Source organism: Oncorhynchus masou, chromosome 31, assembly GCF_036934945.1.
Source record: "Oncorhynchus masou masou isolate Uvic2021 chromosome 31, UVic_Omas_1.1, whole genome shotgun sequence".
In the NCBI taxonomy this organism is placed as follows: Eukaryota; Metazoa; Chordata; class Actinopteri; order Salmoniformes; family Salmonidae; genus Oncorhynchus; species Oncorhynchus masou.
The window spans coordinates 9,387,545-9,406,441 of record NC_088242.1 but is presented as its reverse complement, the minus strand read 5'-3'; the positions used below and the strand labels follow the sequence as shown (position 1 = coordinate 9,406,441).

At 45.1% G+C, this 18,897-nt stretch overlaps 1 protein-coding gene across 2 annotated transcripts in view; it reads left to right on the top strand.

Moving 5' to 3' along the window:
• LOC135523399 (brain-specific angiogenesis inhibitor 1-associated protein 2-like) overlaps positions 1 to 18,897 on the top strand; it is a 95,720-nt gene that overhangs the window by 66,372 nt on the left and 10,451 nt on the right. For both annotated transcript variants that reach the window (XM_064950043.1, XM_064950042.1), the window contains 2 exons: positions 9,974 to 10,126; positions 16,240 to 16,476. In XM_064950043.1, the coding sequence (XP_064806115.1) occupies positions 9,974 to 10,126; positions 16,240 to 16,476 (390 nt within the window). The remainder of the gene's footprint in view (positions 1 to 9,973; positions 10,127 to 16,239; positions 16,477 to 18,897) is intronic.

Below are 18,897 nucleotides of genomic sequence, written 5' to 3'. Positions count from 1 at the left end.
TGAGAGATGGGTCATTCTTAGCTCTAGTACTGGTGGTGTTGTGCTGCTGCTGGCTGGAGGGGTGGGCCCGGGTACTGTGGGCCATGCCTCGGACAACCAAGCTCGGAGGGAGGGAGACAGATACAGCGATGGGGAGAAATAAACTGAACGTCGCCTTGAATTACTGCTTCAGAGATTCAAGCCTCTCACTCAAGGAGATGTGGTAAGATTGTTGGGGCAGCCATGGGTAGATCCTATAAAAGTCCGGTCCACTGAAATAAGGGAGTCGTTCATCTTGCTGATTTTTCTCCACTGCATTTTTCAAGCTTGTCAAAATGCGTTGAATCACCATGGTTACTCTCTTTATTCTGATCTTTGACCACTTCCTCAACTGCATTGCGTAACATTTGTTTATTTGATGTGAAGTGTTATGTAGGCCAGCTAATTGTGTCCTGCAGAGGCATACACGCCTCCCCCATGGTAGCTGTTACAGAGAAGGTGTGTTATGTGCCCGTACAGGTTGCTGTGCCCCTCTGCCTCTCAGTGGGTAGCACCATGACACGTGGTGGGTGTACTGAGTCGATGGTTACACAACGCAGTACGGTGGAGGTGCAGGTGTGTGGAGGCTGATGTGTTCTGACGCTCTATTATGATTCTGAAGCTTCAATATGAGATCGGAGTACTGCCTGCCACTACTCAGGCCTCTTAGTGTGTGTGTGTGTGTGTGTGTGGACTGCAATTTCCTGGCAGAATGCAAAAGCCATCAGAGCGACCTACAGATCCTCTGTTGCCCAAAGGTTTCTTTTTAAACCAATAGAAAATAAACAATTTCAGCAAAAAGAGCAGGCCAGTCTACAAGGGAAACATTGAGGGTGGCAGGGTGGCCTAGTGGTTAGAGCGTTGGACTAGTAACCGAAAGGAGTTGACAAGGTACAATTCTGTTGTTCTGCCCCCTGATCAAGGCACTCCTCCTATTCATAAAGCACAAGCCTGTGGTCTGTCCTTTTATTTTTATTTTTTTGACATTACATTTGACATGTGAGTCATTCAGCAGACACTCTCTTATCCAGAGCCCTTTACAGTGATTACATTCGTCTTAAAGCTCGGTGGGACAACCACATATCACAGGCTTTGACAGTACACTTTTTCCTTAAAGAGCAGAGTCAGAGGTGGTAAAGTTGGGAAAGAGGTGCTGACCTGGCTTCTGGGGGGGGGGGGCAGCTGACCTGGCTTCTGGGGGGAAGCTGACCTGGCTTCTGGGGGGAAGCTGACCTGGCTTCTGGGGGGAGGGAAGCTGACCTGGCTTCTGGGGGGGAAGCTGACCTGGCTTCTGGGGGGAGGAAGAGAATCTGACCTGGCTTCTGGGGGGGAAGCTGGTTCCACCATTGGGGTGACAGGAAAGCAAGAGCTTGGACTGGGCTTAGCAGGAGCATCCCTCCCGTAGGGGTGGGAGGGCCAAGAGACCAGTGGTGGCCGACGGAGTGCCTGGGTTGGGGTGTAGGGTTTGAGCATAGCCTGAAGGTAGGGAGGGGCACTTAGTACTCCATAGCAAAGCACCATGGTCTTGTAGTGGATGCAAGCTTCAACTGGAAGCCAATGAAGTGTGCAGAGGAGCAGGGTGACAGAACTTGGGAAGGGCTGCTGGTCTGGATAAGTTGCAGGGGTTTGATGGCACGAACAGGAAGCCCAGCTAACAGCGAGTTGCAGACGGGAGATCTGATGATCCAGTCCCAGCAGAGACACAAGCACACGCAGGCAGACACGCACAAAAAGTAATTTCCGGGCCATAGTCACACTCCCTTGAGCCTGCTCTCTTCAGCACTTACTGATTAATGGAAGCTTCTGTCTGTGTGTGTGTGCTCCCAGCCTCTTAACGGTTCTTGAGTGTGATTACAGAGAGTGAGTGTTGCGTGGCTGGGTAGCTGCGTAGCCTATCTCGGTCCCTGCTGTGCCTCATGTACTTCTGGGAACAAGCGGTTGGCAGGGACACTTGAGACTGGTGGCCTCTTCTCTTTGCCAGGGAGGAAGGGGGGTCGAAGACAGAGTTTTTAGCTGATTACCAGCTAGTGAAGCTCGTTATAATGATTCTCTGAAAGATTGTCGATTTTACATCGACCTAATTATCCCACCTGAAGAAATGATTTGTGTGTCTGTGCGTTTCAACCCAGCCTCGGTAGACTTGTGTAGGTTCACTCTGAAAAAGTGAGTCCATCTCAGCCTTCGTCTTGTTCCTTCCACCCATCATCGTTTCATTAAGTCGGGTAACAGCTCACTGATTTCCTCGGGAAGGAAAAGAAACAAAAAGTAATCTCCCTTTTCCCCGCTCTGCTCCAGATGGATGGTAATATTAAACCCTTACCTCTAGCCGATGATGAAAATGCACTCATTTACTACGGTGTCCCTAGGGGAACACAAAGCACGGACGCAGTGCCTGAAAATGACATGGTAAATCTCTCTCACGTTCATTATTAAACACTTAAGAGGGAGTTTTTTCAGGGGGAGAGGCAGACTGATTTGAATATAATGGGAATGTCGCTGGCGTTCTGCTGCCGACCCAGAAAAATAGGAAATCTCTAATAGCTTCTGTTACTCATCTAACACCCAATTGAGATATTATGTATTAGCAGTGGTATGTACGCAGTTGAACACCACAGCCTTTTCGTATTCCCATTTATTTCCGATTATATTTTTATTATCATATTGCATTCAGTGTGCTTGCATGAGTTGAGGTAGATTAGCATTGGATTTACATTGCACAGTCTTCATTGCACTGATTTCAATTTATTCTGTTGTCGGTTATAAAGCATTTAGCAATTGAGTGGGAGGTAAATGTATTGTTACATTTATTCTGTAGCTAAGGGCAGTAAGGTTTCCCTTTGTTGAGACAGACCCTGGGGATCTCTCTCTGCCTCTCTGCTGCGCTCTGTCTGTCTGTCTGTCTGTCTGCCTGTGTCTCCTGTCTGTTTCCCTCTCCTCTCCTCTCCTCTCCTCTCCTCTCCTCTCCTCGTCTCCTGTCTGTTTCCCTCTCCTCTCCTCTCTGCTGCGCTCTCTCTGTCTGTCTGCCTGCCTGCCTGTGTCTCCTGTCTGTTTCCCTCTCCTCTCCTCTCCTCTCCTCTCCTCTCTGTCTGTCTGTCTGCCTGTGTCTCCTGTCTGTTTCCCTCTCCTCTCCTCTCTGCTGCGCTCTGTCTCTGTCTGTCTGCCTGCCTGTGTCTCCTGTCTGTTTCCCTCTCCTCTCCTCTCCTCTCCTCTCCTCTCCTCTCCTCTCCTCTCCTCTCCTCTCTGTCTGTCTGTCTGCCTGTGTCTCCTGTCTGTTTCCCTCTCCTCTCCTCTCTGCTGCGCTCTCTCTGTCTGTCTGCCTGCCTGTGTCTCCTGTCTGTTTCCCTCTCCTCTCCTCTCCTCTCCTCTCCTCTCCTCTCCTCTCCTCTCCTCTCCTCTCCTCTCCCTCTCCTCTCCTCTCCTCTCCTCCTCTCCTCTCCTCTCCTCTCCTCTCCTCTCCTCTCCTCTCCTCTCCTCTCCTCTCCTCTCCTCTCCTCTCCTCTCCTCTCCTCTCTGTCCGTCTCAGGCTCTGGTTACTATGAGGAGAAATGGTCAAATGAGGTGTGTGTTATGAACAGTCGAACGTACCACGTTTCCCCAACTGATAGTCATGTTCCATTGCTATGCCTTTGGGAATGTTATGGTAACTAGCAACAGCAGCAACTAATTATCACGTTCTAATGACAACTCTGTGAGGGTGACATGCTACATGCTACTGCCGTGTGGAAACGGGAGTTTCAAGTGACACGCAACATGTTAGCATGTCACATAAACGCACACGCTCAGACACATCTTGAGGCTACATCAACACCACAGTTCAGTTCCCTCTGCGTTAGCTGGATGGCGTCATAGCAGATGAGATGTGGAGAGTAAAAGAGGCCGCAAGAGAGGAGTAGGGGGGGGGGGGGTCTGGGTTTGTTCTGTTCTTGCTGCAGTTCTGTTCTTTCCTTCAATTCTTCAACCCAGTTATTTTCTGTCTCTCTTTCATTCCACCTTTTCACTGTCCCTTCCTTTTCCCCCTCTATCTCTTTTCTGAATGACCCATGTCGTGTCCTCCTCCTATTGATAATGCTTTAATAGGTCACTGTGATGTAATTGTTCTAGGAGGAGGGGGGAGGGGCTCCACGACATCAGAGGAAGCTTGTGCACTGACAGTGGTGACAAAAGATCAAGCTTAGGCCTCGTGCTTGACATAATCAAACGATGATTCTAGGAATGAAGTTCCATCAAAGTTTAGGTTCATTAAATCTGACATTTTGCGTTGACGTACTTGCATTGGTATCTCGTATTCCATTTTTAGTGGGGGTTTGAAATGTCCTTCTATGCATCTTCTGTCTCGCTCACCCAAGGCCTCTATCATTGAGTATAATATAACAATATCTAGTGAGCCTGTAAGAGTGGGAAAGGGGTTATATCGGATCCCTCCATATGGTTCTTTGTCCCACCGTTCAACCCTTTCTTTCTTACTGCTGAGACTGCTTCCTGTCACCACCAGGGGTCCCCTGCTCCCCCGATCTCTAAGGCTTCTGGCTACAGTAAGACTCTAGGACACTGGTTCTCAATCCTTGTCCTGGGAACCCAAAGGGGTGCCCGTTTTAGTTTTTGACCTAGCGCTACACACCTGGTTTCAAATCATCAACTCATCAAAAGGCTTTGGTGATTTTGAATCCGGTGTGTAGCGCTCGGTCAAAAACTAAAATGTGCACCCCTTTGGTTACCCAGGACCAGGATTAAAAACCAGTGCTCTAGGAGGTCAGAGCAATGCATTATTTTTTTTGAAGGAGGTGAGACTGAACGTGAGGAATTAAGGAAATACAATTGAGTCACCCCCAGGCTGCGTAGGTGGGACCTGGTTTGATTGACAGCTGAGAAAGAGCGTGAGAGGACCATTAGATTGTACTTTACTGAGAGATTACAAGATGGAGACATTGCCAGAAGCGTTAACAGTAATTATTCAGATGACGTTACATAATATTTAGTCCATATTTGGGGTCTAAACGCTGAAATGCAGATTCACAAACTGTACAGCGAGGAGAGAACATGTAAATTAATGCACTGTAAGTCTATATCAAGCATCTAGTCTATGGTTTGGCGTCTGGGCTATGGCGGCGTCTGGGCTATGGCGGCGTCTGGGCTGTGGCGGCGTCTACCATTCGGCATGTCTCTTTCATCAACAGTGTGTTCACAGCAGGAATAGTTTACCTGGTAATAATATGAGATGAAAATGCTGTCAGAGAAGCAACATGTAATGTCTGTATGTTAGATGTTGTCAAGTCGTGATATAGTATTCTATGATTGTGTTATGTATGTCTTATTTTCATGTCGTGTTGACGTGTATGTTTTTGTAAATGGCAGGGCTCATCTGCAAAAGTCAATATAGTATCGCATGAATACAGTAGTAAATATGTATTGCCATATATCAGGCTACCATTGGCTTTCAAGCGTGTGTGAATGTGACTGAGTGAGACCGACGCCAGAGTGGTATACTACGAAGCGCGCTACATCTACTCCGGCTTCTCTAAAGCTAGCCAGCTTCAGTTAGCTTCACCTTCCAGCTCAAGCTTCGTCCGTACCTACGACTGTGGATATTGCTCGTCCGCCTGCCGCTACCTCCAGCAGGCTTGTAACTGCGCTCGCATGTCACACGTGGCTAGTTGAACTAACATCCTATGGATTATATGTCTATGGTTGGTTGACTCTGTCAGTTTGCCTTTTGCAAATGTCTAAATACATTTGTGTGGAAAAACTTAGTTTGGAAAGCAAATGCTGTCGTTACTAAATCTGTAATGTGATAGACATTTTAGTTTTTTTACATTTGATTTTTTTTTTTTTACATTTTAATCAGTCTTCCTCAAATGTAGGGGATGATGACACAATCTTTGTGAGAAGGAATTTGATTTCATTGGTCCTCAACTTGTGCCTCAGACACTTCATTCAGGATAAATGGAGTTAGCCTGCTTTGGAGCAAGTTAGTTCTGAAGGATTCATTGCCATAGAAATGTACCTGGCTAAAAGATGAGCCACTTTTGTGGTGCTGGTTATCCCGAGTTGAACTCAAGAGTTGACCTCAGTTACCTCGCAAACTCCTCAAACCTGATTCCAAGTATTGGGCTCTGGGCTCTAGAGGCAAGCAGACTGGTTTGGCAGCTCTATACTGATTCCATACTACTGCTTTCTAGTTATTCTGTATCTGGCTGACAGGTTGACTCACCTACTGATGGACTGACTGGCTGACTCACCTACTGCCTGGCTGGCTGGCCTTTTGTTTACATGTTGTCCAAGTTCAAGGTAAGGGTGTGTCTGGGAAGATCTAGAATTACCAGGAATAATGACCCTTTTTTGGTCCCGCCCGTAAACGCACACTGTAGTACATGACAAGTAAACAAAACATGGCTCTCCTATACTATTATTACTTACTACTTACTACTGTATATTTCTTTCTATATTGAACAAACATGAAAAATATTGGTTTCATGAGCTGAAATAAAAGATCCCACAAATGTTTCATAGACCACCTGTATGGCGTCGTGTGGGTGAGCGGTTTGCTGATGTCAGCGTTGTGAACAGAGTGCCCCGTGGTGGCAGTGGGGTTGGGCTGGAATAAGATATGGACAATGAACATGATTGCATTTTATCGATGGCAATTTGAATGCACAGAGATGCCATGACGAGATCCTGAGGCCCATTGTCGTGCCCTTCCTCCTCCGCCATCACCTCATATTTCAGCATGATAATGCACGGCCCCATGTCGCAAGGATCTGTATACAATTTCTGGAAGCTGAAAATGTCCCAGTTTTTCCAAGGCCTACATACTCACCAGGCCTACCATCCATTGAGCATGTTTGGGATGCTCTGGATCGACTTGTACAACAGCGTGTTCCAGTTCCTGCCAATATCCAGCAACTTTGCAAGGCCATTGAAGAGGAGTGAGACAGTCAACAACCTGATCAAGTCTGTGTTACACTGCATGAGGCAAATTGTGGTCACACCAGATACTGACTGGTTTTCTGATCCACGTCCCTAATTTTATTTTATTTTTTTACGGTATCTGTGACCAACAGATGCATATGTGAAATCCATAGATTAGAGCCTAATTAACTTGTTTCAATTGACTGATTTATGAACGGTAACTCAGTAAAATATTTTAATTGTTGATTGGCTGACAGCTGTGGTATATCACACCGTATACCACGGGTATGACCCAAACATTTATTTTGACTGCTCTCATTACTTTAGTAAGCAGTTTATAACAGCAATAAGGCTCCTCAGGGGTTTGTGGTATACCTAAGGGCTGCTGTTTTTACACCACACTACTGCTACTCGCTGTTTATCATCTATGCTTAGTCAGGTTACCCCCCCCCCACACTTACATGTACAAATTACCTCGACTAACCTGTACCCGCGCACATTGACTCAGTACCGGCAACAACTCTATATCAAATGTATTTATAAAGCCCTTCTTACATCAGCTGATATATCACAGTGCTGTACAGAAACCTAGCCTAAACCCAGCCTCAGTCAATGTATTGTAGCTGAGAGTAGGCTTTAATCACAGGCTTTTACTTTGAAAACAACACTAATCATTTGAATCCTCCTGGAAGTTCCCATCATTGATAACTAATAAAGCTCCTCAAGTGTTTGTTTTCTCTTCTTCCCGTTCCTTTCTGTAATCAGTCTACACACAGAGGAAAGAGAACAGATCAATTGGATCTGTCCTCTTCATCATGGTGGTGGTGGCGGGGGGGATTGTGTAACAATCTCAGAGAAGAAACAGTTTGTTTTGGTTTTTAATTCTGAGTAAAATACTCCACGGACACTATGGAAGCTTAACCAAGTGTAATTCTTCCCAGAGGATCAATACAGCTGCATTCAGACAAAACATGTTTCCACCACCACTAGTGTGTGTGTGTGTGTGTGTATACGTACAGTTGGGCAAAAAAGTTTTTCGTCATCCACCAATTGTCCAAGTTCTCCCACTTAAAAAGATGAGAGGCCTGTAATTTTCATCATAGGTACACTTCAACTATGACAGACAAAATGAAAAATCACATTGTAGGATTTTTAATGAATTTATTTGCAAATTATGGTGGAAAATACAACCCGTAAATATTTTATGGGCGGACAGGAAGAGGAAATGATAAATAAGTATATTTCATATACTGTCATTTCATTCTCAGAACCCAACAGCGTCTCTGACTGTCCTTTATCATTCTCAGAACCCAACAGCATCTCTAACTGTCCTTTATCATTCTCAGAACCCAACAGCATCTCTAACTGTCCTTTATCATTCTCAGAACCCAACAGCATCTCTAACTGTCCTTTATCATTCTCAGAACCCAACAGCATCTCTAACTGTCCTTTATCATTCTCAGAACCCAACAGCATCTCTAACTGTCCTTTATCATTCTCAGAACCCAACAGCATCTCTAACTGTCCTTTATCATTCTCAGAACCCAACAGCATCTCTAACTGTCCTTTATCATTCTCAGAACCCAACAGCATCTCTAACTGTCCTTTATCATTCTCAGAACCCAACAGCATCTCTAACTGTCCTTTATCATTCTCAGAACCCAACAGCATCTCTAACTGTCCTTTATCATTCTCAGAACCCAACAGCATCTCTGTCCTTCATCATTCTGAGGCAGGGACAGAGGGAAATGAAAGCTCCAGGGTAGCAGTGTGTGAAGTGGTAAATGGGAAGCTGAGTATTGGCAGTAAACATCTGTTTGCATTGCTTTAATGGGTTCTGTAATGGGGCTGACATTTCCGTGTGTGTCTCCCTGATGTGTGAGGCTTGACCCTCTTGACCCTCTAAGCTCACGTCTTTTTTTTTTGTGGGATATTTTTGTAAAGTATTCAAACAAGGATTTGTGTGCATGCCTTTGTCTAGATGTTGACGACTGTTGTGTGGATGACAGTTTTCATGACTCGTCTGGTTGTATCTCTATGGTAACAAAGGATGAACTCAATTGTCCTCGGCTTTGGCTGATCTCTGTATGTGTCATCGACATCATAAGTGACTAATCCTACTTTAACTCTGCTTATATCGGCCATTTTGTTTTATAAGGCAGGGAATTAGTGCTCCGTTGTTTACTACTTGATGTATGCTGTGAGTCAGAATGTAGAGTGTGTTTATATGTTATTCTATGTACAGATTGAGCTGCCGTCACCTTATTCTAGTGGTACTCAAGATGACACACAGTACATTTAGGACCCCCGCAGCACTCCCACAGCACCCCTGCAGCTAAATGCAAATTTTCAGGTTGTTGTCGGCTTTACTTCATGCACCTAACTACAATACTAACCTTAACCATTGTCTCTCTCTCTCTCTCTGTCTCTCTCTCTCTCTCTCTGTCTCTCTCTCTCTCTCTCTGTCTCTCTCTCTGTGTGTGTGTGTGTCTCTGTTTCCAGCTACAATAATCATTTACAACATTAACAATGTCTACATTGTATTTCTGATCAATTTGATGTTGTTTTTATGGCCAAAAATGTGATTTTCTTTTAAAAAACAAGACCATTTCTAGTGAACCCAAACCTCTTGAATGGTAGTGTATATACTTATGTAACTGCTTAGATTTGTTTCTAGTGTCTAGGGGACAAATACATCCTACTGTACCTTATGTCTTCTTCCCATCCCCCTGCTTCTCTCTCCTCGCCCCGTCCCCCTCCTCCCTCTCCTCCCTCGCCCCATCCCCCTCCTCCCTCCTCCCTCGCCCCGTCCCCCTCCTCCCTCTCCTCGCCCCGTCCCCCTCCTCCCTCTCCTCGCCCCGTCCCCCTCCTCCCTCTCCTCGCCCCGTCCCCCTCCTCCCTCTCCTCGCCCCGTCCCACTCCTCCCTCTCCTCGCCCCGCCCCACTCCTCGTCCCTCTCCTCGCCCCGTCTCCCTCTCCTCGCACCCGCCCCTTCCCCCTCCCGCCTTCTCCCGCCTCGCCCCGTCCCCCTCATCCTCCCTCTCCTCAGTATGTTGAGACCATTGGCAGCAAGCAGAGTGACCTGGACCAGTACACAGCAGAGGGCTACAAGAGTGCGCTGTCAGAGGAGAGGAGGAGGTACTGTTTCCTGGTGGACAGACAGTGTGCCGTGGCCAAGAACAGCAGCTCCTTCCATAGCAAGGTGAGATGTCAGACTCACATTTTCATCTACAGCTTTCTGTTACTTTTTTGTTCTCTCTTTGCAGTTCACCCACTGCTTTAGATATTGAGGGTTAAAACCAACTAGCTCTCACAGGCTGACATCAACATTAGACGTTCATCCTTGTTTCTCAAAAGTTACATTTCGAAGTTGTTCCAAACATTACATCAATTCCAATCTAATTTTATTGGTCACATAAATGTGTTTAGCAGAAGTTATTGCAGGTGTAGCGAAATGCTTGTTGTTTCTAGCTCCAACAGTGCAGTAGTATCTAACAATTTCACAACAATCCACACAAATCTAAAGTAAAGGAATGGAATTAAGAATATATAAAGATTTGGGTGAAAAATGTCAGAGCGGTATAGACTAAGATACAGTTGAACAGGATAGAGTAAAGTATATACATACAGTTGAAGTCAGACGTTTACATACACTTAGGTTGGAGTCATTAAAACTCATTTTTCAACCACTCCACAAATTTCTTGTTAACAAACTATAGTTTTGGCAAGTCGGTTAGGACATCTACTTTGTGCATGACACAAGTCATTTTTCCAACAATTGTTTACAGACAGACTATTTAACTTATTCGTTGTATCACAATTCCAGTGGGTCAGAAGTTTACATACACTAAGTTGACTGTTCCTTTAAACAGCTTGGAAAATTCCAGAAAATGTTGTGGCATTAGAAGCTTCTGATAGTCTATTTGACATTATTCGAGTCAATTGGAGGTGTACCTGTGGATGTACTTCAAGACCTACCTTCAAACTCAGTGTCTCTTTGCTCAACATCCTGGGAAAATCAAAAGATATCGGCCAAGACCTTAGAAAAAGAATTGTAGACCTCCACAAGTCTGATTCATCCTTGGGAGCAATTTCCAAACGCCTGAAGGTACCACGTTCATCTGTACAAACAATAGTACTACGCAAGTATAAACACCATGGAACCACGCAGGCGTCACTCAGGAAGGAGACGCGGTCTGTCTCCTAGAGATGAACGTACTTTATGAAAAGTGTAAATCAATCCCAGAACAACAGCAAAGGACCTTGTGAAGATGCTGGAGGAAACCGGTACAAAAGTATCTATATCCACAGTAAAAACGAGTCCTATATCGACATAACCTGAAAGGCTGCTCAGAAAGGAAGAAGCCTCTGCTCCAAAACCGCCATAAAAGCCAGACTACGGTTTGCAACTGCACATGGGGACAAAGATCGTACTTTTTGGAGAAATGTATTCTGGTCTGATGAAACAAAATAGAACTCTTTGGCCATAATGACCATCGTCATTTTTGGAGGAAAAATGGGGAGCTTACAACCCGAAGAACACCATCCCAACCGTGAAGCACGGGGGTGGCAGCATCATGTTGTGGGGGTGCTTTGCTGCAGGAGGGAGTGGTGCGCTTCACAAAATAGGTGGCATCATGAGATAGGAAAATTATGTGGATATATTGAAGCAACATCTCAAGACATCAGTCAGGAAGTTAAAGCTTGGTCGCAAATGAGTCTTCCAAATGGACAATGACCCCAAGCCATACTTCCAAAGTTGTGGCAAAATGGCTTAAGGACAGCAAATTCAAGGTACTGGAGTGGCCATCACAAAGCACTGACTTCAATCCAATAGAAAATGTGTGGACAGAAGTGAAAAAGCATGTGCGAGCAAGGAGGCCTACAAACCTGACTCAGTTACACCAGCTCTGTCAGGAGGAATGGACCAAATTCACCCAACTTATTGTGGGACACTTGTAGAAGGCTAACCGAAACATTTGTCCCAAGTTAAAAAAATTAAAGGCAATGCTACCAAATACTAATTGAATGTATGTGAACTTCTGACCCACTGGGAATGTGATGAAAGAAACTGATTTCAGCTTTAATCATTCTCTCTCCTATTATTCTGACATTTCACATTCTTAAAACAAAGTGGTGATCCTAACTGACCTAAGATGGAATTTTTACTAGGAATAAACGTCAGTAATTGTGAAAAACTGAGTTTAAATGTATTTGGCTAAGGTGTATCTGAACTTACGACCTCAACTGGATCAGGTGAGTAATGCAAACATATAAAAAAATTTAGTGGCTAGTGTTCCCTTATTGAAGTGGCTAGTTTTTTTTTAAAAAGCAATTTTTTTGTCCATTTTAAAATAACATCAAATTGATCAGAAATAAAGTGTAGATATTGTTAATGTTGTAAATTACAATTGTAGCTGTAAACTGCAGATTTTTTTATATGGAATATCTACATAGGTGTACAGAGGCCCATTATCAGCAACCATCACTCCTGTGTTCCAATGGCACGTTGTGTTTAGCTACAGCTTTGATACACCTGTAATGACTTTACCTTCTGGATGATAGCGGGGTGAACAGGCCATGTCTCTGGTTGTTGAGGTCTTTTTGTCCTTCCTGTGACATCGGGTGCTGTAGGTGTCCTGGAGGGCAGGTAGTTTTCCCCTGGTGATGCGTTGGGCGGACCGCAACACCCTCTGGGAAGCCTTGCAGTTGCCGTACCAGGCGGTGATACAGCCCGACAGGATGCTTTCAATTGTGCATGTGTAAAAGTTTGAAGGTTTCAGGTGCCAAGCCAAATTTCTTCAGCCTCCTGAGGTTGAAGAGGTGTTGTTGCGCCTTTTTCACCACACTGTCTGTGTGGGTGGACCATTTCAGTTTGTCAGGGATGTTTACGCCGAGGAACTTAATGTCCACCTTCTCCACTGCTGTACCTTCAATGTGGATAGGGGGGTGCTCCCTCTGCTGTTTCCTGAATTCCACTATCAGCTCCTTTTCGTTTGTTGACGTTGGATAAAAGGTTGTTTTCCTGGCACCACACTCCCAGGGCCCTCAGCCTACAGGGGGAAGTGTCTCGTCATTGTTGTTAATCAGGCCTACTACTGTTGTCGTCTGCCAACTTGATGATTGAGTTGGAGGCGTGAGTGGCCACGCAGTCATGGGTGAACAGGGAGTACAGGAGAGGGCTGAGCACACACCCTTGTGGGGCCCTAGTGTTGAGGATCAACAAAGTGGAGGTGATGTTTCCTACCTTCACCACCTGGGGGGCGGCCCGTCAAAGTCTGCAAACTTTCCTAAGTGCTCGACGCATGGCAGCCTTATCCGTCGGGGCCATTTTTCGAAGTGTTTAAGATTAGGTTTTGGCATTAATCTTGGAACTCCCTCTCCCGGATCTGGGAGAATTGTCATCAAAAATGAAAATAGTGCCCCCTAGTTTCAAGAGGTTAACTCCAAAATCTTAAGGTTATGCATTTAATATTCACTGCTTTATCTTTTGATGGTTAAAACAGCAAGGTAATACAGGCACTTCCACTCACACCAACAGGTCCAGGGTTGCAATATTCTGAAATATTCTGGTTCTGAAGACTTCTAGGTTGGGAGGTTTCCCTCACAGCTTATTTCCTTTTAATTGCAGAAATATTCCAACTGGGATTTCTGGGGGGGAAACATTATAGAATTTTACTGTTACCACAAACTGTTTACTTCTCCTTTCAGGACGGTTCATATAGTTGTTTAGTTTGCGTCCAGTGGCTTTGCTTCAAGACTGCCGATCATGCCATGGTTGCTCTCACAAATCAATGCAGCCACCTTGTGTCTTTTATTCAGGAGCTTCCCAGTTCTGGTTAAGTGGGCGTTCACTTTCTGCTCTCTGCTTTGTTTAACTCAGGCCTTAGAGCTGAGAGACTGTGTAGTGATGTAGAGGACAATAGGATAGGAAGGGAAGAGGGTGAACAGTGTCCCACTTCCACAAGTTAGTGGATGTGAATCCCAGAGGGAGAATGTGTGGGCTGACTGTCTATAGACAATACTGATGTGCTGACACAGAGAGAAGGAGAGAAAGGAGGGGGAGAGTTTGTGTTTTGAAGTCATTTCGAAAGAAGCAGTGAATATTCTGTGTGAGGGGGGGAAATATGGAGGCCAAGAGATTGTAGGGGGACATAGAAAGAATGAGTGAGTGCACATTGTGTGAGTCGTGTAGGAAGAGATGGGCAAGAGAGGCCCCACTCTTCAGGTTCTCACCCCACACACACACACACACACACACACACACACACACACACACAGAGAATAGTGGTAGCAGCAACTGTCCTGTGGTGATGGAGTAGAGGAATAAAGTGAAATGAAGAAGCCGTTGGTGTTGATCATCTCTCTGGCATGGAGCTTTAGAAACCACACTACCACCCACACTACATTACCTAGCAGATACCACCACCTGGGAGCTGAGTCACCTACTGGCACCGCTACCCAGCGCACCAATGGAGAGAGACCAGGGTGGAACACTCTGACTGGTACACAGAAAGCAGTAAGGTAGAAAACATGGAGAGAAACAGAGACCGATTTTTAAGTAGGCTATGTACAGAGACCAAGAGTAACATACCGTAGATAGAGGGATTTGTCACACTCAAGGTGCCATCTAAAACCTAATCCTTTTGAAGATACTTTTTTCAGGTAGAATCATTTTAGTTCAAAGTAGAACCCTTTTGAGTTCCATGTAGAACCCTTTCCACAGAGTTGATGAACCCTTTTGAGTTCCATGTAGAACCCTTTCCACAGAGTTGATGAACCCTTTTGAGTTCCATGTAGAACCCTTTCCACAGAGTTGATGAACCCTTTTGAGTTCCATGTAGAACCCTTTCCACAGAGTTGATGAACCCTTTTGAGTTCCATGTAGAACCCTTTCCACAGAGTTGATGAACCCTTTTGAGTTCCATGTAGAACCCTTTTGAGTTCCATATAGAACCCTTTTGAGTTCCATGTAGAACCCTTTTGAGTTCCATGTAGAACCCTTTCCACAGAGTTGATGAACCCTTTTGGAACCTGTTTTTGTATTTTTTTGTTGTAAATGTTTTGTTTCTAAGGGAGTGCAGTTTATGAAGAACCCTGGCAACCCTGCTGAATATTACTTCCTGTCTTACACCCAGACTACTTTAATGGGTGGAGGTGGGGGTAAAACTGATCAGAGGTAAGCTAGAGTAGGAAAACAAATAGCTGGGGAGAGAGCTGGTGGAGAGGCCTGGAGGCTGGAGATGGTGTCGCAGGCCTTGAGTACAATAATCCTGGGAGGGAGGCTGCTGATATATAGCTTTGAGATGAAACGGCCTGCTCGACTGGTAATGAGGATGCTTCAGCGCCCCAGGCCAACACAGAGAAGAGCTGTCAGAGCTGAGAGAGAAGGATGTCTTAGTTTGATGCTGTTGCAGAGAGGGGAATCGGTGAAGCTCTCGCTTTCAATTCAATAGGCTTTTTTTGGCTTGGGAAACATATGTTTTCATTGCCAAAGCAAGTGAAATATAGATAATGAACAAAATAAAATGAACCGTAAACATTACATTCACAAATGTTCAATAGGACCATTTTAGATGTCAAATTATGTCTATATACAGCATGGTAACAATGTGCAAATAAAGTATAAATGGAAAAATAAATATGGGTTGTATTTATAATGGTGTTGTTTTTTACTGGTTGCCCTTTTCTTGTGGCAACAGGTCACAAATCTTGCTGCTGTGATGGCACACTGGTATTTCTCCCAGTAGATATGGGAGTTTATCAAGGTTGGATTTGTTTTGGAATTCTTTGTGGGTCTGTGTAATCTGAGGGAAATATGTGTCTCTAATATGACCATACAACCTTGAAGTGCAGCTCAGTTTCCACCTCATTTTGTGGGTAGTGTGCACATAGTCTGTGTTCTCTTGAGAGCCAGGTCTGCCTACGGTGACCTCTCTCAATAGCAAGGCTATGCTCACTGAGTCTGTACATAGTCACAGCTTTCCTTAATTTTGGGTCAGTCACAGAGGTCAGCTATTCTCGCTCTCGCTCTCTCTCTGATTTGATACTTGAGCTGGAGATCCCACACAGTGACACTTGCTTTCTAGGAGCCCACGCTCTCCCACCTCGGCTGACTCAACTACCTCAGCTAATGTAGTTATTTTCTCAAGCAGTGAACCTTTTCACAGTATAAAGATATGTTCAACAGTTTCTCCTGAACGTTATAACCTTACACTCGCCTAGAATATCTCCTTATATATAAATACACTTAACGTTTGACCAGTTTCAAAGGAACACCTTCTCCCTTTGTGTTTATTTACCTGTCTTCTCCAGGGTAAGGACTTGCTAGCCCAGAAGATCCCAGCATGGCAGCAGGCGTGTGCTGACCCTACCAAGCTGCCTGACCGTGCCATGCTCCTGGCTCAGCAGATGACCTCGACAGGGGGTTCCCTGGGGTCCGTCTCCCACACCCACCATGGTTCTAAGGGCAACCTGCTCATCTCTGACCCCATTCCCGGGGCCAAACCCCTGCCTGTACCCCCCGAGCTGGCTGCCCTCATGGGCCAACAGGTGGGTTACCGGTACTGGTGGTATTACTATAATATTGCTGTGTTAGCGCTGTGTTAGCATCAGTGGTGGAACAAGTACTCAAGTAAAAGTGAAAGTCACCCAGTATAATGCTACCAGAGTAAAATATACTTATGTATCAAAGTAAATGGAATTGCTCAAATAAAAGTATAAATCATTTAAAATTTCATATATTATGGAAACCAGATGGCACAATTTTAATTAAAATTGTATTTTATTTACAGCTAGCCAGGGCTTCAACAGTCCACCAGACCAGAGACAGTAGTGTGACCAGGGATTTTCTATATGCTTGAATTGGAGCATTGTCCTGTCAAAATGTAATGAGGACTTTTGAGTGCCAGGAAAAATGTATAGAGTAAATGTACATTTTACCTTTATTTAACTGGGCAAGTCAGTTAAGAACAAATTCTTATTTTCAATGACTGCCTAGGAACAGTGGGTTAACTGCCTGTTCAGGGGCAGAACGACAGATTTGTACCTTGTCAGCTCGGGGGTTTGAACTTGCAACCTTCCGGTTACTAGTCCAACGCTCTAACCACTAGGCTACCCTGCCGCCCCATGATGATTTGTCAAAAATATAAATATTGAAGTACAAAGTATTTTTACATAAGTATTTTACACCACTGGTTAGCACTGTGTTAGTACTATGATAGTACACATATATTACTACAATATGACCCAATAGTTAGCTATAGAGCTGCTATGGTTTGTAAGCCCTAATGGAGAAACATTCAGTTAATTGTATGCTGCAGGCATTAATCGTTGTTTATCGTCACTAATTGTGTTTTTGATTATGAAGCTTTGAAGCGCTGTGTGTGAGTGCCGGCGTTTCTCAGTATGAGCCTGTGTATCGGTGTGTTGAGTGTTGAGGCCCGCAGCAGGTTTGTGGGCTGCTGCTCTAACGACGTTCCTTAATTAACACCACCAGCTAGTCTGTTGCCTAGCAATGCCCCAGGGTTGCCTAGCGATGCCCCAGGATGTTGGGATTCCATTATGGAATCTCTTGGAGCCTCTCCTTTTAGAACACAGAACCCCTCAGAACCCTCCCTGGTGCCACACACACACACACACACACACACACACACACACACACACACACACTTGTTGATGCAAATTAAGTCATTAGTGCTGCATGCTAATTAGAAATGCCTTTAGGAAGGAACAGAAACAGATTACTTGGGTCTGTTGGGCTGTTGATAGTTTCTCACCCTGCTTCCACTCTGCTGTGTTGTTGTTCGTGGTGTGTGTGTGTGTGTGTGTGCCTGGCGTTCGTGTGTGTGCCTGGCGTTCGTGTGTGTGCCTGGCGTTCGTGTGTGTGCCTGGCGTTCGTGTGTGTGCCTGGCGTTCGTGTGTGTGCCTGGCGTTCGTGTGTGTGCCTGGCGTTCGTGTGTGTGCCTGGCGTTCGTGTGTGTGCCTGCCGTTCGTGTGTGTGCCTGCCGTTCGTGTGTGTGCCTGCCGTTCGTGTGTGTGTGTGCCTGGCGTTTTTGTGTGTGTGTGCCTGGCGTTTTTGTGTGTGTGTGCCTGGCGTTTTTGTGTGTGTGTGCCTGGCGTTTTTGTGTGTGTGTGCCTGGCGTTTTTGTGCGTGTGTGTGCCTGGCGTTTTTGTGCGTGTGTGTGCCTGGCGTTTTTGTGCGTGTGTGTGCCTGGCGTTCGTGTGTGTGAATTGCAGTAACATCTTTGAGGAAGCCTCTAAGGCCGTGTTTACACAGGCAGCCAGATTCTGATATTTTTCTTTCACTAATTGGTATTTTGACCAATATCAGATCTTTTCACATCAGATTTTTTTCAGAGCTGATCTGATTGGTCAAAAGACCAATTTTAGCGGGGGGAAAAAGGAGGCTGCCTTAGAGGGAGGAAGGAAGAGCAGATTATTCTTATTGTGTTTCATTCTCAGAGTAGAAACACATTGAAGTGGATGGGATCTTCACACAGCCCACAGAAACACATTGAAAGTGGATGGGATCTTCACACAGATCCCACAGCATCTCTCACTGTCCTTTATCATTCTGTTTTGTGATGTGTATTGAAAAGTGTCTTTCAACAACAAACAACTTGGGTCCATTCACATTCAAGACTGGCGGTTGGGATGTTTTGTGGCTGTGGCGCTGCTTAGTTGTTCCGTTATAGTTGATTGATCTCTTATAGGAAGCTAAATGATGTTGTCACGGGCAACACAGCAGATATTGCAAATTTTACGAGATGCACAACTTGTGCATGGGTTGCACTTTTACAATGTGGTGCCATGGGACCAAAACAGCGGAGTGGTTGAGCGTCGCACTTTAATGCTCTTAGTTGTTGCAGAAATTGACCCACTTTGCTGATTTACTTTCTACATCATATCGCTGAGTCCACCTTTAATCAACACAACCTGGCCCATTTCCAACAGCATAATCTCCCTCTCGTT